Here is a 27,786-nt window from a genome sequence, read left to right as displayed (position 1 = left end):
TTCAAAAATATTTATTGGTTTTTTCAGGATTTGAAAAAAATGAACACAATGCCGTGGTAATATTTTCCAAATCTGTCTTTGTCTTACAACGCACTCAACCGAATATAATATTGTCAGCATATATTGTCAGTCAGACACTGACAATCAGTGACAATTTTAAATATTTGACATTGCATCGGGAATATTTTGAGAAATTGATTAAATATTATTGATATATAGTGTATTTGATAAATAATTGATTTAAGACGTGAACTTAATAAAAAGTTATTTATTGTGTATTATTTGTGGAAGATCCAAGCAGAGAATACATCAGATATATATCCTGTGATCCAAGTATTTTGTTGTTAGAGATGTTCAAAATTGTAAGCGTTCCAAAATAACAACATATTAAAAAATCACTTTAACACTTTTTCTCTTTTCTCGATTGATTATTAGTTTTTGTTGTACAAATAAATTATTACACTCACTGAAAACATAGTTAGTGAAAAAATTATCACATTTATTAACTGAATTAATAATTTGCAATTATAAAAATAACAGTTATCCAAGAACATTCAAAAGCCATCTCTTTAAATTAATTATGACATTTTCAAGTAGAATGACATTCTAGTAATGTTTACATATCCACACCAGTGTGAATTTTACTACACGTAATTTGCCGTATAAAGACAGAAAAAGTAGGGATACACGTAAAATATTTGCGAATTATGTACCCATAGCCTTAACGGGTTTAAGAACATTTTAAAACAGTACGAAAAAGATAAGAGACTATAAATTAATATATATTTTTTTAGTTATTAAGTAATGAAATAGTACTACCGTCCAAGATTAAAATAAAAGGAAGACCTAAAGCTTTCACAATAATAATTAACTTGTTCTGAAGCTATTATCCTTGTGGAATTTTTGTAATCAACTATTCTAAATGAGAACTAAGCCACAATTTAACTAAAAAATTGATTTTATTAACGTTTCGACGTCTAAACCTGATGTCGTTGTCAAAATACAAAATATTATTAAATTAAACAAAAATGTTGTTGCTTAGTAAAAAATTTTTTCTAATAATTTATTTAATCTGACTAATTTTTGTATTTTGACAATGACATATCCGATTTGGACGTCGAAACGTTAATAAAATAATTTTTTAAGTTCAATTGTGGCTTATTTTGCATTTAGAATAGTTGATTATAATAATTCACTTACATATAAAAATAATTTTAACAATATTTTGTACCTACATGTCATGTCAACTAAATACATATAATTATTTTGCTAACCTAAATATATACTTTTATATATATTATATATATTATATACATTGATTTATTACAATTAAGTTTGAAACATCTGATTTGTTCTGCTTCCCTTCCCTTAACAAATATTTTTCTATCAAACAAACACTAAACATATCAAAATAGCATGTACTAAAATGTATAGTCACTGCGCAAGCTAAATAATGACGTCACTGGCTTAATGAAGTTTAATTCACGTCTACCTAACTGTTTTATTTGCGTACACGTTACCGTGTACCTAGACACAGCGAAATATAACCATAATCAAAACTAATGCAAAACTATGTGACGTCACGGGCCGTTTGAACTATTTTATACCGCCGAAGACTTTAAATATGTATTTCTAAGTTATTACGAGTTTTTGAAGAGTGAAATTTTGGAAATCTCATTTTTAAACAAAACTGAACATTATTATCTAATAAAAAAAATGTGCAAGTTCCCTATTATACAAAGGAAAAACATATGATGTATATGTCTTAATACACTGTGTCTCAGAGAAAATGGGTGATCCGCAAAATTGGTCATTTTTGATATCTTGAAATTCCTAAACCTGTTGTCTGATTTAAGTGATTTTTGAAGTTATACTTCTTTAGGCGCGATAGGGAGCGAATTTTTATTATTCTGCGCGCATGCGCACAGAGACAGTATGTTTTTCGTTGCTAAATATTTTAAGTTATATGTATCAGTCCAAAAAAGGTGTGGAAAAAATATATTAGTATTTTTAGTAAATATATTTATTATAATTTTTGTGTCTTTGGATTTGTTTTCCTCGGGAATAAGGTAATACATATTATTAAAACATTTTCATTTAACACTTCACTTCATCAATTTGTTACCGTGGTTGTCATATTGTCTGAGAAACCGTCAAAACAATGCTTTCGTAGCATCGTTGGTACAGCATTCCACTATGAATCGAGAGGTCCCGGGTTCAAATGCGGACAATTGCTGTCTTTTTTTTTAATTTTTGGATTTTTGGAAAGTGGTAAGTAACTATTAAACTCAGTTTAATATTTAATACAATAAAAATAAACTGTTAAAAATATTTTATTTCGCTGAAATCATATAATAGAAGTATAACTTCTTACGTGCGTACAAGGTACACACATATTCTTTTTTTTTAATGTGTTATAGCCTTATTCTTTAACAATATCGCTGTAATAATATTGTTGCTAAACAGGTAAATTTTCATTGTATACCGGGTGGACCAGTCAAACTGTGTTTTTTTTCTCAAAGTTCGCAACACCCTGTGGAATATTCTAGCATTTATAAAATATTGAAATTAAAACTCAACTACAGCCTCAGGTTTTCTTAACAGTCTGTTTTTTGATTCATTCGCTTATGTGGGATAATAAAAAAGTTTGGTACTTTAACAACTAGCCATGTTCTTGATCAGTACAGGGTGTTTCTAAATAATTGCGACAAACTTTAAGGGGTAATTCTGCATGAAAAAATAATGATGTTTGCTTTATAAACATACGTCTGCAAATACTTTGTTTCTGAGATACAGGATGTTGAACTTTTTTCTTACAAACTTACGATTTATTTATTGCTCTAAAACCGGTTGAGATATGCAAATTAAATTTGTTAGGTTTTAAGAGGTAATTATTGCGCAATTTTTGACATAAAATAAGAATTTTATATTCACCACAGGCGTGCATATGGGTAATATGACCATAAAAGCTTATGCACATGTTCCTGATATTTGGCTAGCTGCAGCCTATTACATCTCCATTGATACTAAGCAATATGTGGCTCTTATACATAAAGGTATTGCAATTCATCCCAGTTCTCAAGCACTACAATTAGAAGCTATTCAACTAGAGCTTTTACAAAGACAAAAAAAATCAGTATCCTAGCGATACTCAATGCGATACCCCAGATGAGGCCTATTACAAAAAAATAGAACAGTATATTGATGCTGTAGAAAAAATATTCACGACCATGCTTGTTTAATCAGCATATTAAATATATATTATACATAGCTTTACTGAAAATATTCAGCACAGAATTATAACATTCAAAAATGAATAACCATTTCCAATTTCATTGCAAATCGAAAATACAGCCGCAACATATTCTAGTCCAATCAGAGAGTGCAGCAAGCACCTTTACCGGTTTCGAAACTTATTAGTCTCTCATCAGGAGGCACCTATGCTGCTCTCTCTGATACAACCAAAACAAACCCCGGCGTGCAGTCCCGGATTGCAACGAACGAAATGGCATAGATGCCCTAGCGGCAACTGCTAGCAAAAGACTAAGTTTTCACTCTAATGGCATATAAAACAACATAATGTTACTCTACATCCCATCAGACTGAAAATAATGGGAACCTTCTCTGGTTACACCTCCGAGACTTCTACAATTTGCAAGCCATACGGATGCTGAGACTAAGGAAGATGAGGGAATTTTACTATTTATAATTCACGTCCCGTCTGCTCAGCGCGGTAAAGTTCCAACGAGAATGGTTCCCTTCGTACTCCAATCGGAGTAAACATATAAATCAAAAATGAACAACCATTTCCAATTTCGTTTCAAAACGAAAATACAGCCGCAACATATTCTAGTCCAATCAAAGAGAGCAGCATATGTGCCTCCTGATGAGAGACTAATAAGTTTCGAAACCGGTAGAGGTGCTTGCTGCACTCTCTGATTGGACTAGAATACTAGAATATGTTGCGGCTGTATTTTCGTTTTGCAACGAAATTGGAAATGGTTATTCATTTTTGATTTATATGTTTACTCCAATTGGAGTACGAAGGGAACCATTCTCGTTGGAACTTTACCGCGCTGAGCAGATAAGACGTGAATTATAAATAGTAAAATTCCATCATCTTCCTTAGTCTCAGCATCCGTATGGCTTGCAAATTGTAGAAGCCTTGGAGGTATAACCAGAGAAGGCTCCCATTGTTTTCAGTCTGGTGGGATGTAGAGTAACATTATGTTGTTTTATATTCCATTAGAGTGAAAACTTAGTCTTTTGCTGGCAGTTGCCGCTAGGGCATCTATGCCATTTCGTTCGTTGCAATCCGGGACTGCTCGCCTGGGTTTGTTTGGGTTGGATCAGAGTATCAGAGAGAGCAGCATATGTGCCTCCTGATGAGAGACTAATAAGTTTCGAAACCGGTAGAGGTGTTTGCTGCACTCTCTGATTGGACTAGAATATGTTGCGGCTGTATTTTCGTTTTGAAACGAAATTGGAAATGGTTATTCATTTTTGATTTATATGTTTACTCCGATTGGAGTACGAAGGGAACCATTCTCGTTGGAACTTTACCGCGCTGAGCAGATGGGACGTGAACTATAAATTGTAAAATTCTTTGTCTGGTTGCTGCCGTTACTTCTTCTGGTAGGATTTCGGGACCTGAATTATCTTGGTGGGTTCTTGTCCTGTTCTAAGGTCGTGGAAAAGTTTCCCCAAGTATTCTTCCCATACTTTCTTTTTATCTTCTTTGGTTATAGCGAGATTGCCTTCATCATCCCTTATTTTTTCGCTGTTGCGTTTTCGGAACTTACCAGCTATTTCCTTCACCTTTCGATGGACATTGAAGTTATCATATCGACTCTGATACTCCTCTATTTCTTGACATTGTTCTGTTTTTTTTTGTTTCTCTTTGGCTTCTCTTATCTTTCTTCTGATGATGGTGTGTATTCTCTTATATTCTTTGGGTTTTTCTTTGTTTGTTTTCTCTGTTCCATAAGCTCAAGTATTTCATCGGTCATCGACGATTTCCGTTTCTCTGTATCTTTCTTCAGGTGTTGTTATTTTACTTCTCACATTGTTTCTTGTATGATGGTCAGACTTTCATCTATAGTTCCTGCATTTCAGCATCTTTGTATTGAGGTTTTCACTCACCTTCAGTTGAACATTGAGATCTTTCAGTTTTCTAATATCATACCTTTTCATCGACTTACTTGTAACCCTCTTCAATGTGATTTTGAAATTACCTACAACTGGTACATGATCAGAATTTATTTCTGTCCCCGGGTATGTTTTGACAGATGTACAGCTGTTCCTATACTTCTTATAGGGCTTTTCATCGATTGTCATTTGTTTCGAGCTTCTGTCATATGTTGTATAATCTGTGTATAATATTAATATATAGTATTTTTACTACAAAAGCGATATTACGTAGGTCAAAATTTTTGACGTAAGAGAACTGTCAAAACATTAGAATGTGACTTTTCATTATTGCCATGTTTATTATAAACATGGCAATAATGAAAAGTCACAATCCAATGTTTTGACAGTTCTCTTACGTCAAAAATTTTGACCTACGTAATATCGCTTTTGTAGTAAAAATACTATACATGGATTAAACGACATATGACAAGCTGCTCGAAACAAATGACTGAATATTTTTGACGAAACAAATGCCCTATTTACTAGTATGTAATCGATCTGATTTCTCACAATCCTTTCCACAGAATCCTGTGGAGATTTCCAGGTGTACAATTTCCTTGGGTGTAACTTAAACCAGGTGTTCGTTATTACTAATTGATTTGCTTCCGCAAAAATCTCCAATGTATCTCCCCGATCGTTCCGGTTTCTTAGTTCAAATGGTCCATAGCGTATTTTATATATTTCGTTAATTATTTTACATAGGGAGATGTTAATTATTTTACATAGGGAGATGTACAATATAGTGGCGGCTCAACCTGAGAGAATGTTACATATTACATATGTACCGGGTGCCCCAATAAGAATGGCTCTCGGCCATATCTCAGGAATCGTTTATAGTACAGCTTTGAGAAAAAAATATTTATAACAAAAGTTGCCTCGAGAAAAGCCTGGAAATTATTTTCATAATTGTAGTTCCACCGCTAGAGGGCGTAATTGAATATCAAAAATAAAAAAATCAAAATTTTACAAAATGTACCTAATGAAAGGGCTCTGGAAATCCCATCATCGTATTCTTCATAAAATGCTGCGCATATTTGATTTGAAAAGTTTAAGTCTACCTTTGCAAATAAGAGGTGGGGGCTGGGTGGGAACCTTCTTATGAAAAAATGGCTGTAAGTCCGGTTCTGCTAAATCTAATTTTGCATACCTGGTCTTGTTGAAAACAGCTCTTTTTTTGTCAATGTAAAAGTCTTATTTTCGAAATAGCCTAATAAGTAATTAGCCAGCTAGTAGGCGTTATTTAATTATTTTCGGAAATCTAGTTTTCTTTGGAGAATATCAAATACAAGTATACATTTTTAATCCTGTATTACAAAATTAGACCAAATTAGCAACATAATACCGAAAACCGCATGTCGATACCTTTTTTCTATCTCGAGATATGTTAAGAAACGTATAAATTTTAAACAACTGTTAATGTCACCGGTAAACGAAGTTAAGGAAAAGTAGTGTGCCATGGAAAAAACAAAGAAACATTTTCCAGATGTAAACGTATATAATTAATTAAAACAACAATAAGACAAACAACACTATAAAATATAACAAAGAAATAAAAGCAACTATTTACTTAGTGACGACCTAAATGTTCAAATTGTTGCCCATCATTTTCGATGCAAGCATTTACTCTTTCAAGAGTAGATTAAACAGCAGTCTCAATTTCTGCTTTTGCAATGCTTTGGATGGTGTTTTGTATTCTCTACTAGATTCTAGATCATGTTTTCTGAAGTAGTGGGCCTAGCGGCAAAAACAAGGTCTTTAATCCGTCCCCATAAATCAAAGTCTAAAACAGTTAAATCTGTTGCTATTCAATCTACTCTGGAAAGAGTAAATGCTTGCATTGAAAATTATGGGCAACAATTTGAACATTTAAGCAGTCACTAAGACTACGTAAGTAGTGGCTTTTATTTCTTAAAAAAACAGTAAATCCTTTATAAAAGGTATATTTAAAATCCCTAAAAAGGGCTACATCACAATCACAGAACTAGTTTTCGACTGGTTTACCAGTCGTCATCAGTGCTTACGTGAAGTTTACATACTAACCACCAAGATATAATTTTACAAAAATATGAGGGTCAAAGTTCTATATAGGGTGAGGCTTCCGGTTATACCGGAAGTTGCTTAAAACTTCGTTTTTTTTAAATGGGACACCCTGTATATTTTTACATTTTTAGATTCTACTCGATGTCTTTCTTAAAATATGCGGTTTTGTAATGTTATACAGGGTAGTTTAAAAGCTAATTACGTTTTTTTATTAATTTCGTAGGAACTTTCACACCCTGTAGAATTGTAGTAGTTGGATATCAAAAACTTTATTTATGTTAAAATGATTTTTAATATAGTCTACTATTATTAAAAATTATTAGTATAGCTAAATGTTACATTTTAGTATACAGGATTGGTCGAAACTCGGAATGACGATTTTCTGAATTTTCTTAAATGGAACACCCTGTATTTTAGTATTGCAATGAAAAGACATTTTATGGTACTTTTTTATTTCTTAAGCATTCCCTACACCTAAATGCTTTAATTTGTGCTTAATTGTTAATCGCGCCAAGAATGTTAACTACGTAGGTATTTTGATAGCTCAACCATTATTGGGAATTTTAAAGATCAGTCAAGATTAATATGTATTTATTTCCGAAAAATTATTTGTGTTTGAATATTTTCACCAACCTAATAAAATTTCACGTAATTTTTGTTGAAATTAATGTTTGGCTTGAATCACCAATAACTCACAAATTAAAGCAGTTAGGTATAGGGAATGCTTAAGAAATAAAAAAGTAGCATAATATATCATTTCATTACGATAATAAAATATAGGGTGTTCTATTTAAGAAAACTCAGAAAATACTCTTTCCGAGTTTCGACCAACCCTGTATAGTACAATTCAACATTTAGCTATACTAACAATTTTTAACAATAGTAGACTATATTAAAAATTATTTGAACATAAATCGAGTTTTTGATGTCAAACTACTACACTTAATTACAAAATTAAGAAAAAAAACGTAATTATCTTTTAAACTACCCTGTATAACATTACAAAACCTCATATTTTAAGAAAGAAGACATCCAGTAGAATCCAAAAATGTAAAAATATACAGGATGTTCCATTTAAAAAACCAAGTTATAAGCCACTTCCGGTATAACCGGAAGTAGCAAATCGATGAAAATATTTTCATTAAAGAGATCACTCTTCAAAACCCCTTCATTCCAATTTTCATAATTCTGGTTCCTTTAGTTCTCGAGATATTTCTAATAGGACTTTTATCTGCCTCACCCTGTATACGTTGGCCGTTAAGGAAACATCGGTTAAAGATGCCAATTAAAACATGGATGTTAGAAATATTTTACCATTATGCCCTAGGTAACATCTGAGCTATAGTGTGACTTGATTACATGGTGGAAGTCAGGCAGCAAGTATATTTTTTGTATTACATGGTATACAGCTAACTACAGGAAAACTTTTTCCTTGTGGATTTTTATTTCTTTGTTATATTTTATAGTGTTGTTTGTCTTATTGTTGTTTTAATTAATTATATACATCTGGAAAATGTTTATTTGTTTTTTCCATAGCACACTACTTTTCCTTAACCTCGTTTACCGGTGACAGTAACAGATCTGTTTAAAATTTACACATTTCTTAAGATATCTCGAGATAGAAAAAAGGTAGCGACATGCGGTTTTCAGTAATATGTTGCTAATTTGGTCTAATTTTGTAACACAGGATTAAAAATGCATACTTGTATTTAATATTTTCCAAATAAAACTAGATTTCTAAAAATAATTAAATACCGCCTCCTACCTTGCATATTACTTATTAGGCTATTTAGAAAATAAGACACTTACATTGACGAAAAAGAGCTGTTTTCAACAAGATCAAGTATGCAAAATTCGATTTACCAGAACCGGACTTACAGCCATTTTTTCATAAGAAGGTCCCCACTCACCCCACCTCTTATTTGCAAAGGTAGACTTAAACTTGTGAAATCAAATATGCGCAGAATTTTACGAAGAATACGATGATTGGATTTCCATTGTAAAATTTTGATTTATTAATTTTTGATATTCAATTACGCTCTCTAGCGGTGGACCTACAATTATGAAAATAATTTCCAGGCTTTTCCCGAGGCAATTTTTGTTATAAATATTTTTTTCTCAAAGCTGTACCACACCATAATAAACTAGACCAGCAAGGACACTCCCCGATGCCGCCTTTGAAGTTGAAAAGTACAGAGTCGCCATTTTTCGCGTAGTAGAATTTAGTGGTGATGTGATGTGTTTGTTCATCAATGTTGCCGATGTCACTATATGAAATTATATTAAGCCACTGCTAAAATGATCAGATTTTGCTAAAAATTATGTTAAAATTTTTGATCTTGGTAGTTTCTAAGGGTAATAAAAATACATTAAGAAAAAAATTATTTTATTCAACTTAACTTGTTAATTCAATAATACTTGTAACAAAATTATATGTAATATCATATATTATACTATAATAAAACTACATCTGGAAGGCTTTCAAATAAAATTTCCTCATCCTCATCTTGTGAAAATGAAGACTTTATGTGATTAAAATAATTTAACATTTTTTGTCTTTTTGAAAGGAGTAACCATTCTTTTACTCCTTAACAGTAATTTAATATTTGCTCATAGATCGCATTTAAACGTCGACAGACAACGATATCTAAGAAAACGTGATTTTTTTATTTCTGCATTGCTGCAATTATTGACATAATTCCCACAGGCATACGTATAAAATTATGTTAAAAAATATTTATTATTAGAATGTCATAAAAGTTAAGTAAATCTGATAATGATGTACAAATCGGCAACACTGTCGATTTTCTACACTGTCTGACGCATAAAATGGCCGACGATCTGCGCAGTAATAGTGCGCGAACTTTTCCCGCCTTCTAGTGTGTCACTGCTGTTGCGTTTATTATGCTGTGGCTGTACTATAAACGGTTCCTGAGATATGGCCGAGAGCCATTCTTATTGGGACACCCGGTACATCAAATGAACTTTTCAGAGCAGCTGTCTCTAAAGTCCCAATAGCTATGATGACTGCAGAGCGTTTGGGGAACTTCTTCCATTGCTTCTTATAGCAAAAGCCAGATGGGCCGATCTATTTTTGGCCATTCTTTTTTCTATTAGTTGTTCGACCGTGTAAATGTGATCTAAGCACGCTTTCCCTGCTGTGAAACCTACCCTGGTTCTCTCCGATTTTCTCCTTTATATGTATTTCTAATTTTTCCTTTATCGTCTTATTGATATCTTCATGTATGAAAATATGATGTGATATTATATGCTTGAGTTCATTTTACCGGTAAGTCTTCTCCATTCAGTGCTCTCTCAAAAATTTTGTGTATCATGCGGAAAGTGCTTTCCCAATCCGTTTTTTATCAGTTCATTTGGTATTCCGCCGGGGCCTCCTGCTTTTTTGTTCTTTAGAGTTATGATCATTGCTTTTACTTCAGCTAGGCTTAATTTAATTTCATCATTCGTATTTTAATTATTTGTATTTTAATTTTTTAATTATCTTCTTGCTTATTTTAGGTACTATCTGACTTGGGCAAAATTGTATACAGAGGAATCAGACATATTGCGAATCATTGAGGATGGTTTAGCTGCTCTTCCTAATTCATTGGCACTGTGGAAAAAGAAGTTAATATGCATGACAATGCGAGATGATGTAAAAGCATTAAATGTAGAATTTAAAAAGGGGCATATGGCACTCAAAGAAAACTCTACTCCACTCTGGATAATTCTTATAAAATATCATCTCTTGAATTCACCAGAAAAAGTTGTTGAAACTATCTACAGAGACGCTTGCCACCAACATGGGTCAATAGCTAATGAATTCAAGGGTGATTTTGTTGAATGGGCTGCCCTGAATAAAGGTAAGTAAGAACATAGGCGTAACCAGGGGGCGGTTTTGGGGGTTGTAACCCCCCATTTGGATGTACTTTGAGCTCTATACGCTTAACACCATTACTATTCCATACCCCCCAGAGACCATTAAGTAGTTGTAACCAGGGCGGCCGAGAGGGCGGTGCAGCCGGTACATTTTACCGGGGTCCGGCGATGTAAGGGGCCCGGCGTCGACCAGACCAAAGACGTAATTTTTCCCGTTTTTTTTTTGCTCTTTATTTTATGCCCATAATCCGTTTAATTAATACTCAGCTATATTTAATATTATGACCTTTAAGGCTATGGGTACATAATTCGCAAATATTTTACGTGTATCCCTACTTTTTCTGTCTTTACACGGCAAATTACGTGTAATAAAATTCACACTGGTATGGATATGTAAACATTACTAGAATGTCATTCTACTTGAAAATGTCATCATTAATTTAAAGAGATGGGTTTTGAATGTTCTTGGATAACTGTTATTTTTATAATTGCCAATTATTAATTCAGTTAATAAATGTGATAATTTTTTCACTAACTATGTATTCAGTGATTGTAATAATTTATTTGTACAACAAAGACTAATACTCAATCGAGAAAAGAGGAAAAGTGTTTAAGTGATTTTTTAATAATATATTGTTATGGAACGCTTACAATTTTGAACATCTTTAACAACAAAATACTTGGATCACAGAATATATTATCCTTATGTATTCTCTGCTTGGATCTTCCACAAATAATACACAATAAATAACTTTTTATTAAGTTCACGTCTTAAATCAATTATTTATCAAATACACTATATATCAATAATATTTAATCAATAACTCAACATATTCCCGATGCAATGTCAAATATTTAAAATTGTCACCGATTGTCAGTGTCTGACTGACAATATATGCTGACAATATTATATTCGGCTGAGTGCGTTGTAAGACAAAGATAGATTTGGAAAATATTACCACGGCATTGTGTTCATTTTTTTCAAATCCTGAAAAAACCAATAAATATTTTTGAAAAATTTATACGCAGGATGAAAAACTAAATTATTACCGAGGGCCGAAAGTCCGTAAGAATAAATAAAAAATTTATTTTGAATGATATATTTGAAATTAAAAATCACACTAAATTTTCTCTTAGTTTTTCACCCCTGTAACTTATTAAAATAAACATTATAGAAATTCTCAGGGACTTTCGGCCCTCGCTAATAACGTAATCTTTCATTCTGCGTTTAAATTTTTCAAAAATACTTAATAGTTTTCTCAGGATTCGAAAAAAATAAATCCCCATTTGAATAGCATTGCAGCCGAAAATACGTACCGATCCTCTTAATCGATTTGGTTTAAAATTTTAACAGCAATAAATCACAGGAGTCAAGTAATACAGTGCAGTCAGATAAAACTATGGTATGGGTATGGATATGGAGATTAAAAATATATAAGGGCTTCTAGAAGATTTACAAAAAAAGAATGTGCGTGTACTTTGTACGCACGTAAGAAGTTATACTTCTATTATATAATTTCAACGAAATAAATATACTTAACAGTTATAATACAAAAAATTAACAATAATTACCAAAAATTAACCAAAACTTAACAATGCCAAAAATTAAAAAAAAATGAATCGTCCGGGATTTGAACCCGTGATCTCTCGATCTCTGGTCCAATGCCCTACCAACCAGGCTATCAAGGCGTCTGTTATTGACGTTTCGCATATACATAATTACACATCACGGTGACAAGTGAAATATAAAAATAGATATTTTATTATTTTACGCCCAAGCAAGACAAATCCAAAGACAAAAATTATAATAAATAATACATTTACTAAAAAACACTAATATATTATTTTAATGGCTTATTTGCGCTGATACATAATTTGAAAGATTAGCAACGAACAACATACTATTGAACGTAAAGAAATAAATTATTAATCACCTAGGTAGATCTTGGCCATAGAAATAAGTTGCTTTAAACTGCAGTGAAATATATCGCAGTAAGTACTTAAGGCATTATAATAGCTGCACATGACGAATAGAGGAGAATTCAACATAAGGTTAGTTCTAGCTTGTGTATTTCTGAATGTAATCGAATTTCTTACTGGATAAGACCGATACGATTATAATAAAGATACAATAACATATTTTAATAATACTCATCTTACTCCTGAGGAAGACAAATCCAAAGACAAAAATTATAATAAATATATTTACTAAAAACACTAATATATTCTTTTTCACACCTTTTCTTGCACTGATATATTTATACATAACTAGAAAGATTTTGCAACTAAACGCCATACTGTCTGTGTGCGCATGCGCGCAGGATTATGAAATTTTACTCTCAATCGCGCCTAAAGAAGTATAACTTCAAAAATCAGAAGAATCTATGTCGAAGAACCTAAATTAGTTACCAGCAATTATGGAATAAATCCAGTATTTACATCAAATAAAGAAAAACGGCACAGAAAGCCTGTGAGATTTTTGATGATGTGCCTGGGCCTAGTAGTGACGCGACTGATAATTTTGAGCCCGACGCAATATTTCACTGGGAAATATTTAATATTGTCATATCGATACATTTTTGGCAAAGTAACGTAAGTGACATTTTTGGCGAAAATCATATTTTTCCATTAAACTAACACTATTATTGTTTAGAAGGTACTGCCAAAGTGTAGTGAGCCTAAAATTACTTTAAACATAAGGCTTACTACACTGTGGCAGTGCCTTCTGAACAGTAATAGCGTTAGTTTAAAGGAAAAACATGATTTTCAAAAATGTCACTTACGTTACTTTGCCAAAAATGTATCGATATAATAAGCAATTTAACCAGAAGATTTAATGCGCAAAATAAAATTCATTCGCTATTTAAAATTTTATGGATATTCCGAGATGAAGATGAAGACAATATTAAAAAAAATTGATATAATATGTATTGCGCGAGTTTTATAAAGAAGACATCACTGAAGAATTGATAGATGAAATTTTTTATTTGAGAGCGATATACACTGATAATATTGGTGAATCTCAACTTTCTCCAATATATTTGCTTAATAAAATTAAACATCTCAAATTTGAATCGTTATTTAGAAAAGGCGAAAACGGCGAGTTCGTTGGAAAAAATACTCCCATGAGATTTTTTTGCATATGTCACAGTGCGTCACAAATGATAGAAAAAAAGGTAAGTCCGTGATAATATACATTTTAGTGACATGACATTTTAGTTAAATCTGACAGTTGTCAAATTTTATTTGCAATTTGGCAAAAAACAAATCACTTGTGTTTATTGCATTTATAAAATGGTATTTTCTTTGATTTGTATAGTCTTTCAAATTGTTCAGATTATATTCGTAGATATATTATATAATTCGCAAATTATTTTATTTTCGATTGTAGCGCCATCTGTTGACAACTAGAATAAATGTTATAAATGTCACCGACGAAATGTAATCACCGACGTGCGTTTTTTTCTGTCACATACAATTTAATGGGTTAGAAAGAAATCGAAAAACTGTGACGCACTGAAAGATCCTCATGAGAAAAAGCATAATCACATTCGTGAGACCCCCCTGAATAAGGTTAAAGAAGTTGCTCACACGAAAAGTGGTCCAATTTTTTTTAACAATTTTTTTTATTAAATTGCAAAAATCTATTTTTTTCGCCCGGAGAAATTTTTTTCAGATTTTTCGCACCATTCCGGACAGAAAAGGTCTCTTATAATTTTTCTGTAAAGTTGATCGTGTTCGAGTTATAAGCAATTTAAATTTTTTTTTATTATTTAAATTTATGTGTCTCGGCAGCAATGGCCATTGACACAAACAATATTGGTTATACAATAATTGATTACAATAAGGACTTAAAACTAATTATTATAACAGTTAATTTCTAAATCTTAAATAACATTAGGTAAAAATTATAAAAAAAAAATTGGATATACAATCATTGGATACTATAGAGACGTACAACTAATTATAAAATTGCTTCGGTCTTCTTGGGATACTTCGGACGATGTTTCGTCATAGTAGCAGTTGCATATAAACTAGTAAGATTACTGGAAGAATTGGGTCCAGACATGGTGATGCTAACAGTGGGGGAACATTGATTTAAATTGTTACTCATGTAGTCAAAAGTAACTTGAATTTGTTTATATTACGCTTTAGATGTCTGGAAATAACTGATAACCTTGGATACATCACTGGTTGCCTAACCGTTGGCGTCCGTTGGGACGGGATAGCAACAGTGAAAAACTATTGACAGTTTGACACTGAATGGGTTTAAGTTGGAAGATTATTAAGTAAAACATCTCTTACTGACTGACGCTTCTTGATGATTAACACGTAACACAATTGTTATTAGTCACTATTTGAGCGAAAACTAATTTTAATAACTAGTATTTACAGTAATAATTACAAATTTCGGCACCAATTTACAGATCGATACATACACGTTCTGACGTTAGTTTGACAGTCAATTTAAAATTTGAAAAACGCGAAAATGGCCATTTTTAAGACTTAATAACTCGGTTAAAAATGATTATTATAAAAGTCAGAAAGTGACTGAATTAAATTTAAAGCCCCCCATTCATGATCCTGAAGAAATTTGTGTCATTAATTTATTACTAAGTTGTTATTTTTAATTATTAATAATGAGTGGTAAGATCGTATTGACGCGGCTGTAAATGTGAGTGCGAGTGAGATTCGCCATTGGACTGCCGGAATGGCATCTCTTTCGCACTCATCATGGACGGCCGCCTAATACGTGCATGGCGCTCATTATTTTTATTTAAAAATAACAGCTTAGTAATCAAATAATGACAAAAATTACTTCAGGATCTTGTAGGGGGCCTTTAAACTTTGATTTAGTTACTTTCTGACTTTCATAGTAATAACTTTTAACCGAGTTATTAAGCCTTGAAAATCGCCATTTTTCGTTTTTTTAAATTTTAAAATGCTTTTACCTCGAAAACGAATAACTTTACAGAAAAATTGTAAGAGACCTTTTTTATCCAGAATGGTCCAAAAAACTTGGTAAAAAATGGTAAAAAAAATTGTTCCGGCCAAAAATATTGATTTTTGCAATTTGATTAAAAAAATTGTTAAAAAAAAATTTGGACCACTTTTCGCGTGGGCGACTTCTGGAATGTCTCACGAATGTGATTATGCAAAAAAATCTCATGGGAATATTTTCTCCAAAGAACCCGCCGTTTTCGCCTTGTCTAATTTTGCACATTACCGGTGACAGTCGCAGAAGCAGAAAGATCCTTTAGTTTTAGATCTAATTAGTGACATTTTTGCCGATCAGAAAACTCGAAAAACAACTGTATTATTATAAATAATTTCACTATTATAAATATAATCAAAATTTAATAAAATTTGTATTTGAAATGTTTTTTATTATTTATTATTAATAATTTTATTTCTGTAAAAATTAAACAATTTTTTTCGCTCTTCACTTTTTGCCGGGGGCCCGCCCTTCACTTTTTAGCGGGGGCCCGCCCTTCACTTTTTAGCGGGGCCCGCCCTTCACTTTTTACCGGGACCCGCTTATCCCTCTCGGCGGCCCTGGTTGTAACCCCCCCCCCCCCATAGGATCATCCTGGTTACACCTCTGAGTAAGAACTTCTTCTTCATGTTGCTCATCCTTTAAGGATATTGGCGATCATCATGGCCCATTTTATTCTGTCTGCAGCTGTTCTGAAAAGTTCTAGTGTTGTTTTCCCACTCCACTGCTTTAAACTTTTCAACCAGGACGTGCATTCTCTCCCTGATCCTCTTTTCCCTTACACTTTCTCTTGTATAACCAATCGCATTAACTCATATTTTTTATTTCTTAGAATGTGACCAAAGTAGCTATTTTTTTTCCTTCATAGTGTTGAGTATTTCTTTTCCCTTTTCATCTTTCTGAATGTTTCCGTGTACCTTACGTGTTGTGTCCATGATATTTTCCACATTCTTCGATAACACCACATCTCAAAGCTGTAGTGATGTTGATTATAGTTACTTTTGAGTATTCGTTACAAATCGTTACTTTTGTATAAAGTAATCATTTAGAGTATTCGTTACTTTGATTACTATGATTACTTTTGTATTTGAGTACAGGTAATCATATCGAAAATCGTATTTCTCAGTAGGTAGGTATTTTGTATAGGTATTCCGATATAACATTATCACAGATATAACAACTGTAGAAACATTATCATTTCCACATTTTTCCGGTCAGTCTAGAAACTAGAAAGTAATCAAGTGTACTGGCTGTAGATACAATAGTCGTTACTCGCTCTGATACGATTGGTACGAAGTAACGATAGTCTAGTAAAATAAAATTACACTACATGTAAATCAAAATGTAAATTTGTACAGGTTGAAACAAATTTTATATCAAATTTAGGTGGGTACAAAAGATATTTTCAAGAAAGTATCCAAATCATACAAGGGGATCATTGTTTAAATAATTAAAAAGGGGTCATTTTTCCAAAAAAATTTACTTTTTTAACTGATGAGGTCATTCAGTTACTAATGAAAGTCTCTAGGATTGTTTTCTGCAAAGTTGAAGGGTAAATCTTTCACATAAGACTAACTAAATTAAATTTGACCCTCTATTTATTTAAATAATTATACATAAAACTTTAAAATCAAATTTGCAAAAAATTATTTTTAGCGTTTTAAATACCTAAGCATTATAAAATATCTTATTTTAGGAGAAGTTGCGCTATGTTATCAGTATTAACAAAAAAAAATTGGCCCAAAAATATTTAATATTTTTTGAGATATTGAATTTGTTTATTAAACGTTACTCTATTTTCAATTGCAAAAACGCGGTTGTTGCCAAAGAAATATTCACCTGTATTAAATATCATTATTTTTATTTTTATGTATATTTTCGATAAATGTATTGATAAATTCAAATTTCAATTAAACTTCCCCTTAAAATGACATTTGAAAATTATTCAAATTTGTTTATAATTTGTTTTCTTAATAACGTCGTGGGGATTAAATATTTTGAAATGCCGTTTCGATAATTGGGTTACTGGGAATTTTTCACCAATTAACAATTTTGTTGTCTTTTTTTCCTCTTCTTTTTTTTTCTTGGAGTTATTTTACTACGGGCCCTTTTAGGGTTAAGTTTCATTAAGAATGTCGAATCTCAAGTTGTAGATTCTAGACCTAAAAATATTAAGATTGGTCTAAACTCACTTAAATAAAATGTGGCTACTTACTGAGTTACAGGGTGTTTTATTTCAAAATTTAAAAATTATTTTTACCAAGTACTTTTAAACTATTTGACGTATCCTTATAAATTGTGATAAATAAAAGTTTCTAGCTACTACCAGAGGCGTACGACAGGGGATAGTTAATGGTTGACGCTTCCAAAATTCTACGCCACTGAGGGAATTACTATTTCAGCGAAATTTTTTGATTCTCCAATACTTTCTATGTAAATAATATACTCTTTACTGGTAACGATTAAGTCATTAGTTTTCGAGATATTGGACGCTAAAAATAAAACGGCATAGTTATTTTGATTCATTAATTCATTCATTTTAAGCTTCCATTATCTCTCAAACTGATGACTTTATCGATACCAATAAAGTTATTTACATACAAAGTATTGGAGAATCGAAAAATTTCGCTAAAATAGTAATTCACTCAGTGGCGTAGAATTTGGGAAGGGTCAATCATTCACTATCGCATGTCGTACGCCTCTGGCACTAGATAGAAACGTTTATTAATCACAATTTAGTAGGGTGTATAATAGCCACACTTTCTACCAAGTATGATAAGGATACGTCAAATAGTTTTAAAGTACTTGGTAACAATAATTTTAAAATTTTTAAATAAAATACCCTGTAACTCAGTAAGTAGCCACATTTTATTTAAGAGATTTTAGTTAAATCTTAATATTTTTAGGTCTAGAATCTACAACTCAGAGATTCGACATTATTAATAAAATTTAACCCTAAAAGGGCCCGTAGTAATATAACTCCAAGAAAAAAAAAACAACAAAATTTTTTTAATTAGTAAAAAATTCTCAGGAACCCAATTATCGAAACGGAATTTCAAAATACTTAATCCCCGCGACGTTATTAAAAAACAAATTATAAACAAATTTGAATAATTTTGAAATGCCATTTTAGGGGGGAGTTTAATTGAAATTTGAATTTATCAATACATTTATCGAAAATATACATAAAAATAAAAATAATGAGATCTAAAGCAGGTGAATATTTCTTTGGCAACAACCGCGTTTTTGCAATTGAAAATATAGTAACATTTAATAAACAAATTCAATACCTCAAAAAATATTAAATATTTTTCGATCAATTTTCTTTTTGCTTAATACTGGTAACTTAGCGCAACTTAATCTGTAAAATAAGATAATTTATAGTGCTTATTTAAAACGCTAAAAATATTTTTTTGCAAATTTGTTTTTAAAGTTTTATATACAATTATTTAAATAAATATGGGGTCAAATTTAATTTAGTAAGTCTTATGTGAAAGATTTACCCTTCAACTTTGCAGAAAAATATAAGTCATGAAGGTCATAGACCTTCATTAGTAAGTGAATTACCTCAGCAGTTAAAAAAGTATTTTTTTTGCAAAAATGACCCCTTTTTAATTATTTAAACAATGATCCCCTTGTATGATTTGGATACTTTCTTGAAAATATCTTTTGTACCCACCCAAACTTTGATATAAAATTTGTTTTAACCTGTACGAATTTACATTTTGACTTTTTTTTATTTTATTAGGCTACGAAGTAATCAGAGTAATCAAAGTAACGATTTGCCTCTCTGTATTGGGACCGTGCAAGTTCGGCAAAGCGACACATATTTCTACGCTCTGCAACTTTATTCGCTCTTTTAATAATATTGGCCAATTATATTAGTCCTGGTTACTGGATAATTAATAGTCCAAAGTCCATAGTCCATAGTCCAAAAAAATAATAAGAAGAAAAAATAAGATTCAGGTTATGTTATTAAAACGTAAACAATTGTATGTAGTAAATAAAATGAGTTATTAAAATGCAGTACTGCAAGCAAAATACAATTAATTAAATTTACCTTTATATAATAATTGCATATCATATCAATATTGTGGAGCAACATATAATTGTTCTTCTTCAATGACAGTAGATATGAAATGTACGTCAATTTGACAATTTCAATTGACAATATGAATTATTTAAGAAAGTTGCAATATTTCTCCGCTATTCACGCACGTTCGTTTCTCAATTCCCTTCCAAGTACTTGCACACCGCGAATAGTAATCGTTACTTTCGGTATTCGTAAGTAACGAGTACTTTGTAACGAATAGTTACTTTTTCAACATCACTACAAAGCTGGTGAGTCTTTTTTCAGTTTCGTCCGTAATTGTTCAGGCTTCAACTCCATATAAAAGGACACAGCATAATATGTAACATCTCAATACTCTAGTTCTAATTTCTATTTCCAGTTTTCCATTACTTAATACTGATTTTATTTTATTGAAAGAGCTTCTGTCCATATCATTGCGTCGTTTTATTTCAAGGCTGCGGTCCCATTGTTAATTTAGTGTTAATCTAGTGTTCTTACTGACAATCATTGTTTTTGGTTTTTTTTTGTGTTTAGAGCCATTCCATATCTCTCTTAATACTGTGTACTGCTATCAACCAAAATTTGCAGCCCTTCTCTGCTGTCATCAAAGAAGTATTGTATATAGATATTGTAAGATAACAGCATCAACCACTTTGGGTTATTAGCTATACTGCAATTAATACATGGTTACTTAAACCTAATACATAGTATTTTTGATTATTACATAATATGTTCACAGTTAAGTAACAGTATCATAATTTACAAATTAGAAATGGGATGTACAAAATGTTAACAGTGATTACAGTTTGTTTAAATCATTAGTGTCTTTCAAATAATTTGTAAGCTAACAGTTTGGTCTTAAGACTGCTTTTAGACTGGTATTGAGTATTTTCCCGTTTGTTGATCACTTTTTCTTTAAGGAACGATTTGTACTCGGAAATAGACACTAAGTTCGCGAACACTGAAAACGCACTGTGTATTGTTTCTCTGGTATGAAAAACTGCTTTTTCGTTTCCTTGAAGTCTATGTGTGATGGAACCCATATAAAGCCTACTTGCTGCCTCGTGTTCTTTAGGAAATGTAATTGTTCTTTTATTAAAATGCCTACAGGATTACTTGTATATATATATAACTGTTCTATCGTATGTAATGCCCTGAGAGAGTCGGTAATTATGACAGATTGTGGAAATTTTTGAGTACGAATATGAATGAGGGCTTGCATAATTGAATATAGTTCTCCAGAGTAAATACTGCAAGTGGAAGATAATTTAAATTGTAATATAGTGTTCGAATCTTAACTGCTGATCCCACACCATTAATAGTTTTGGATGAATCTGTATGAATATGACATTGATCTGGGAAAGAAGCAAGTATGTGGAGAAACGATTGAATAATTGTTGCATGGGTGGTATCAAGCTTATTGTATTCAGAAAGAGTTAGATCACATATTGTACGACGAAAGGTCCAGGGAGGAGAAGTGACTGTGTTTGTCTTATCAAAAAAATTTCTAAAGGGGTTAGAAACCGTTAACATTCCATTGAAGAATCGGATCGAAGATTTTAGTTTATTTCTTGAGTTGAATTTGTTGTACCATCACTTTCTTGATTATCGGCATCGTCTAGCATTTTGTGGATTTTGTTTAATAATTTAGTACATTTGGTTTTCATGCTTTTTTCTGTAAGATACGGCTTAATTGTTGTTATCATGCCAGTAAAGTTGGGTATATCCGTTGTGTATGTTTGTAGTAAACTCAAGGGATCAGTCGAGCTAGTACAATTTTCAAAAAAGTCAACAGTTTGTTCATATGTTAAGTTCAATTTATTTGACATATCGTGAAATATTGTTTTTGTTGGCATCATTATTTCTTGAATTGATGTGGTAGCTTCAGTTTGCTTTTTTTATTTGTTTTTGGTTTGTGTTGGTATTTTAAATTCTTTATTTAATTCTTCAGTGGGAGATGGAGTAGTATTAATTTCCGAAATTGTTTTCTTATTGTTCGTTGACTGATCCTTAGATATACAATTAGATTCCATAAATAATACGGGAGCTATTCAATTAGTATCTTTTTGTTGGTTAAGTGAAGGTTCGGTACTAGAATTACTGACTGGATGATCTGGTTCCATTTCTAAGGGTGATGGATTAGACTGGGGTTGTTGTATTGGCGGTTGTACTTGCGCTTGTTGTTGTATTGGTTGTTGTGGTTGGCGTTCGATATGAGAGGAATCATTTTGTTGATTATGATTTGGACAATTTGCTGCAATGTGATCTGTTTTCTTACAGATAAAACACGAAGGTTTATCTAAACTTAAAAATATGCGATACGGAGTTTGTTCATATGTAATTAAGAAAGAAGAAGGAAGGTCAATATCTACAAGTGGTTGAATATAAGTTTGTCTTCTAAAACTGAGGATGTATTGAAATTCTGGAAGTTGACTACCGATTCTAAGGAAGGTTAAAGGTGACATTAATTAAGACATAATCTGGTTCATTCTCATCAAACTCATTCTCTATTAGAACATGTGGAATAGAAGGGCAAACATTTGATAGTAATAGTCTTTCTTTCGGAGTTACCAATTTTCGTGCTTTTAGATTTTCGCCTTTAATTGTTATTTCTGCTGGACCGGACATAAGTTTTTCCACCAAGGATTCGCTGGAGAGATAAATACATATTCTGTTATTTGATAGTCGTGATGAAAATAAAATATTCCGTGGATGAACAACTTCACCAAGTGCTATTAAGTACTCTTCTATTTTAGTATCAGGCAGCGCATTAAATAAAATTGATTGGTGCTTTGAAGGGAACTGAATTGAAATGTTGTTAAGCACAGCGGAATATGATGTTTTGTTTTGAGGTTGTTGATCGTCAGTCATGATTGTTAACAAATTTGTTAGGTTGGATCTAGTATCATTTGTTAAACTCATTAGTAATTGAGTCAGTTGTAGAACCAAAACTGGTTCTGATAACTGGCCTTTCGGTCGTCACTTAACCTTACAAACGGTATGCTTTGTAATGTTTTGAAGAAATAAAATAATAACTCACTGTTTTATTCCATAAGGAAACTGCACTATATACTCTTACTTTTTGCTTATTTTCAAGTTTAGTTGGATATAAATTACTATGAAAAAGATGATTTTTTGGGACTGAAATGTAAACACTGTTTGTGTTACCATGTTCAGGACCGGACTCCAATGTATGGCTTTCTGATATTGGAATAAATTTGTAATGAATCTCACATCACGATCATCTATTTTTGTGTTCCGTAATATGTTTGCAAGTCTTCTATGTTGTACTTTGTCGAAGTCAACCAGACATATGAATATGTCACAGTTGACATCTCGACATCATTCTGACCCCTATCCCCATTTAAAAAATCATCACACCCAAATGGGTGACGTCACTATTATAGTATGTATGTCAAAAAATCATAATTTAAAAATAAAAATCAACCTATTATCTCCGGATTTTCCAAAGTAGCCTATTTTCGAAAAAATGAATTCGATGGCTTAGAGCTTAGAGCCATAGTGACGTAACTACAAAATTGGCGAAATTGAGTTAAGATAGCCAAAAATATGTCTAAGGTGTAAAAATTTAGTGCCAAAGAAACGGAATAGCTACTATCAATATTTAAGAAGATGGCATTACGCGTAAGTACAAAAAAACATTATTGTTTTGGCCCATAGTAAAGTAAGAGCGCTTACGTTATTTGGGTTCATAAATAAATTTTGTAAAGTAAACTCGTAACGGGCGATACGTTCTTTTGGCACTAACCGTCCCTTATAAATGTTGACCTTGCGACGCAGTTCTAACTACAGGGGAACAAAGAAAACGAAGAAGAGTTGCTAATCCTATAATGTGGAAAAAAATCAAAGAACAACAAGTAGACAAAAAGGTGAAGCCTATATTTCTGTTCGTGGTAAAAAGGTGCCTGAGAAAAAAATGAAGGAGAAAGACTGCGCAATGCCCAGACTGTAAATGCCCAAAAAAGTATAGTAAAAATTTTAATCCAGAAACGAGAGATGAACTTCATAGAGCTTTTTGGCATATTGGGGATATTGAAAAACAGCGTCAATATATCCGCTCATTGATAGACATTATTAAGAAAAAATCGAAACAAACTGAAGCAGAAGTGTCTAGGCGACATAACACCGTCATATACAGTTTAGTTAAAGAAGGGGAAAAAATTTCAGTATGTCAAGGATTTTTTCTTAAAACTTAAACATATCTGAAACTTTTGTAAGGAGAATTCTATCTAAACGCACTCAGGAAATATAATACAATCTGACAAAATACGTCATCACCTACCTGCAAATAAACGTCCTGAAATTGCTAAACAGAATATTATTGATCACATAAATTTATTTCCTCGAGTACCGTCTCATTACTGCCGAAAAGATACCGGTAAGCAATATCTGGCATCCGACTTAAATGTTCAAATAATGTACTACCTCTATAAAGAAGACAGCTTAAATAAAAAATTGAATCCAGAAAAGCTGTGGTATTACAGAAATATTTTTAATACGGAGTGTAACTTGTCATTTCATACTCCCAGGAAGGATTTGTGCGACAAATGTTTCGCATTTGATCACTTGTCAGCAAACGAACAAGCTAAAAAACAGAGTGAGCGCGAAATCCATTTAAAAAGAAAAACATTAGCCAGAAATATGAAGAATTCCATAAAAGAAAAGGCACTTGCTGGTGATTGTTCCTTAGCTGAATTCGACCTAGAAGCAGTCCGCTATTGCCCAAAAACTAGTGCAAAAAAACGTTTTTACAAACGCAGATTAGCTGTCTATAATTTAACAGTTTTTAATGTTGCTTCCAAAGATGCCTATAATTATGTTTGGCAGGAAGGAATGGCTAAACGCGGTTCAGTCGAGATTGCTTCATGCATCTGGAAACATTTATCCGAAAATCAGCTGCACAGTGATCATAATTTTTTTTCAGACACGTGCATTGGACAGAATCGAAATGATAATATGGTTTCAATGTTTCTCTATGCCGTTAAAAATTTAGAGAGTGTTTTTATAATTAACCACATTTTTTCGAATCTGGCCATTCCAAGATGGAATGTGATTCTGTCCATGCGCAAATAGAAAAAAAAAGTCGAAATGTAGACATTTTTGATCCATCTGGTTGGTATGCGATTATAATAACAGCATCCAGAAATTTAAAGTACAGGGTGATTGAAATGGATCAAACAGCGTTTTTCGATTTTAATAGCTTGACACAGAAAACTATACATAATAAAAAAAAATAGATACAAATGGCAACAAAATAAATTGGCTTAAAGTCGTTTGGTTTCAGTTTAAAAAAGAAAGCCCAAACACAGTGTTTTTTAAATACGAAATGGATTCAGAAGCTTTCCTAGAATTTGATGTTTCAACTAATATTTCTGTAAGACAAAGCTTACGTAGAGAACAAAAAGTAGAATTTGATCTGGAAAGAATGTATACAAGTATCATGGCTATCTCCTCTGAAAAACATAAAAATCTTTGGAGCTTTGTCAAGATGTTATTTCTAAAACATATCATGTTTTTATGCTTCTTTAAACGAGTGTCATGGAACAGATGGGAACGAAAACATATCCGATCAAGAAGATAGTGATTAATATTATTTTTTTTTGTATTTTTTATTATTTGGCTTAATAAATACTGTTTATTTTTTTTTATTTTTATTATTAAAACGATCACTTAAGATTAAACGTATCTACATTTTTTAGTGTAACAAAAACGTAACTACATATAGGTGTAACTAAAACCTATATCATTTTTACCAAAAACATAAAATAATAAAATTTACTACAATTCTATTTCTCATACCTTTATTTTGTACTAAAAAATACTTTCGGTTGGTATAATTCCATTAAATATTTAGTAATTTGCGTTTACCCTGTTTTAAAAACCTTTATTTCACTTTATTAGAAATTGTGTTTTTTGTAGTTACGTCACTATGGTTCTAAGCCATCGAATTTATTTCATAATTTTGAACGTCTCTATATAGATAGCCGAAAATAAGAATGCAGCGCCAAAGTTAGCAATTGTAGAACTATAAATATTGACATTGGTCATTGGAGTTTTGCACGAATTTGTTGAATGTTAGAATAATTGTTAATAGTAATAATTCGTTGGTAATAAGTTTAATAGGTTAATAAGTTTAATAGTAATAAGTTTAATTGTCATAAGATTTTAATATTATAAGTTTCAATACATAGTATTGTTTGTGTTATATTAAATAAATTTATTTTATAAGACTTTTATCGTGAACGGGTGTATTACTGTGTATTTATTTTATATCTGAGAAAGATAGTACGTATATTTTTTCTCAATTCAGTGTAACCCTGTTAAAAAAATTTGAGGTAAGGCTAGACTATTTTTAAATTTTAAATTAAAAATAATCACCATCGGTAAAATGCAGTGAACATGCTTCCATATTTTTTGGTAGGTAATTGGTTTACCAATTTTCAGTTTGTATTTCCAAGCTTCCTGTCGATTCGTTAATACTTTACTTCCCAATTTTCCTTCTATCCATACAGGATATTTGTCCCCAGTTTGGGGGAAAGCGTGGAAAGTAACATTTGAATTTTTCTTTTCCCAGGAGGAAAATTGAGGAACGGAACAATACCGATTTGAACGACTCACACTTATCAAATTACTTTTAACATGTAAATATTTTTATAAAAACACACAAACTCAAAGCAAAATGGAAGAACAATGTCAATATATTTAGTTACTCCTATGCTCACCAGGTAGCGTACCGATTATTTTGATTTGCGTATACATGCGTATAGGTAGAGGTAAAGGATTTTGACAAGAGCTATGACCTTGTAAATAATATGTAAACTTGTGTGCTGCATCGGCAAGACTCATAACTCTTGTCAAAATCCATTACCTTTATATAATACGTTAAGATTAATACTAGATTACAAATTAATGGTTTAATTTGTGATTGAACATGCTAATAAGTTACTTATTGTATTTTAGGTATTGAAGATACAAGAAAGGTTTACCAAGACTTGGCTTTTCGATCTCCATTTTGTAAGGATTTACATATAAAAATGGCTAAACTTGAAGAGACAGAACTAATCGTAAGTGCCAAAGACATGGAACATCCTCTTAATCTATTATGCAAGCAGTTTGGAAAAGATGATCCCGATTGTTGGATTGCCTTAAGAGATTGTTACTTAAATCATCAAACTCTGTTTGAAAACGCTTATCCAGCGTTTAATATTAACACCAAACTTGCTCAGATTAGAACAGAGGCTCTTAAATCTATAGGAGATAGTGGACCAACTAAAGCTGAATTTTTAGCTAAATATGATACTGCTTCATTTAGTTCATAAATTTCATGAACAGTGAATAAATTTATGAAGTTAAAACAAGTAATTTGTTTTTAATTCCCTTTTCCATATGTGTTAGATGACATTGTAGCTTGAATCAATTTTTTATAGTTTCAGTAAAATAATTGATAAAAGCCAGTGTATGGTAGTGATGTAACGAATATTCGTATTCGCATTCGCAAATATTCGCATGTTTTTGCATATTCGCATTCGCATCCGCATTCGCGAAATTTGTGCGAATGTTTTGCGAATATGAAAACCAGAAAAAAAAA

At 31.8% G+C, this 27,786-nt stretch overlaps 1 protein-coding gene across 1 annotated transcript in view; it reads left to right on the top strand.

Annotated features, from left to right (window-relative positions):
- Positions 1 to 27,556, top strand: part of LOC114329704 (U3 small nucleolar RNA-associated protein 6 homolog) — a 32,711-nt gene extending 5,155 nt beyond the window's left edge. The window contains exons 3-4 of the mRNA XM_028278887.2: positions 10,750 to 11,093; positions 27,159 to 27,556. Coding sequence (XP_028134688.1) covers positions 10,750 to 11,093; positions 27,159 to 27,517 — 703 coding nt within the window. The 3' untranslated portion in view covers positions 27,518 to 27,556. The remainder of the gene's footprint in view (positions 1 to 10,749; positions 11,094 to 27,158) is intronic.
- Positions 27,557 to 27,786: the final 230 nt, after the last annotated feature.

This window comes from Diabrotica virgifera, chromosome 5, assembly GCF_917563875.1.
Source record: "Diabrotica virgifera virgifera chromosome 5, PGI_DIABVI_V3a".
Classification (NCBI taxonomy): Eukaryota; Metazoa; Arthropoda; class Insecta; order Coleoptera; family Chrysomelidae; genus Diabrotica; species Diabrotica virgifera.
This window is presented reverse-complemented; position numbering and strand designations above follow the sequence as displayed.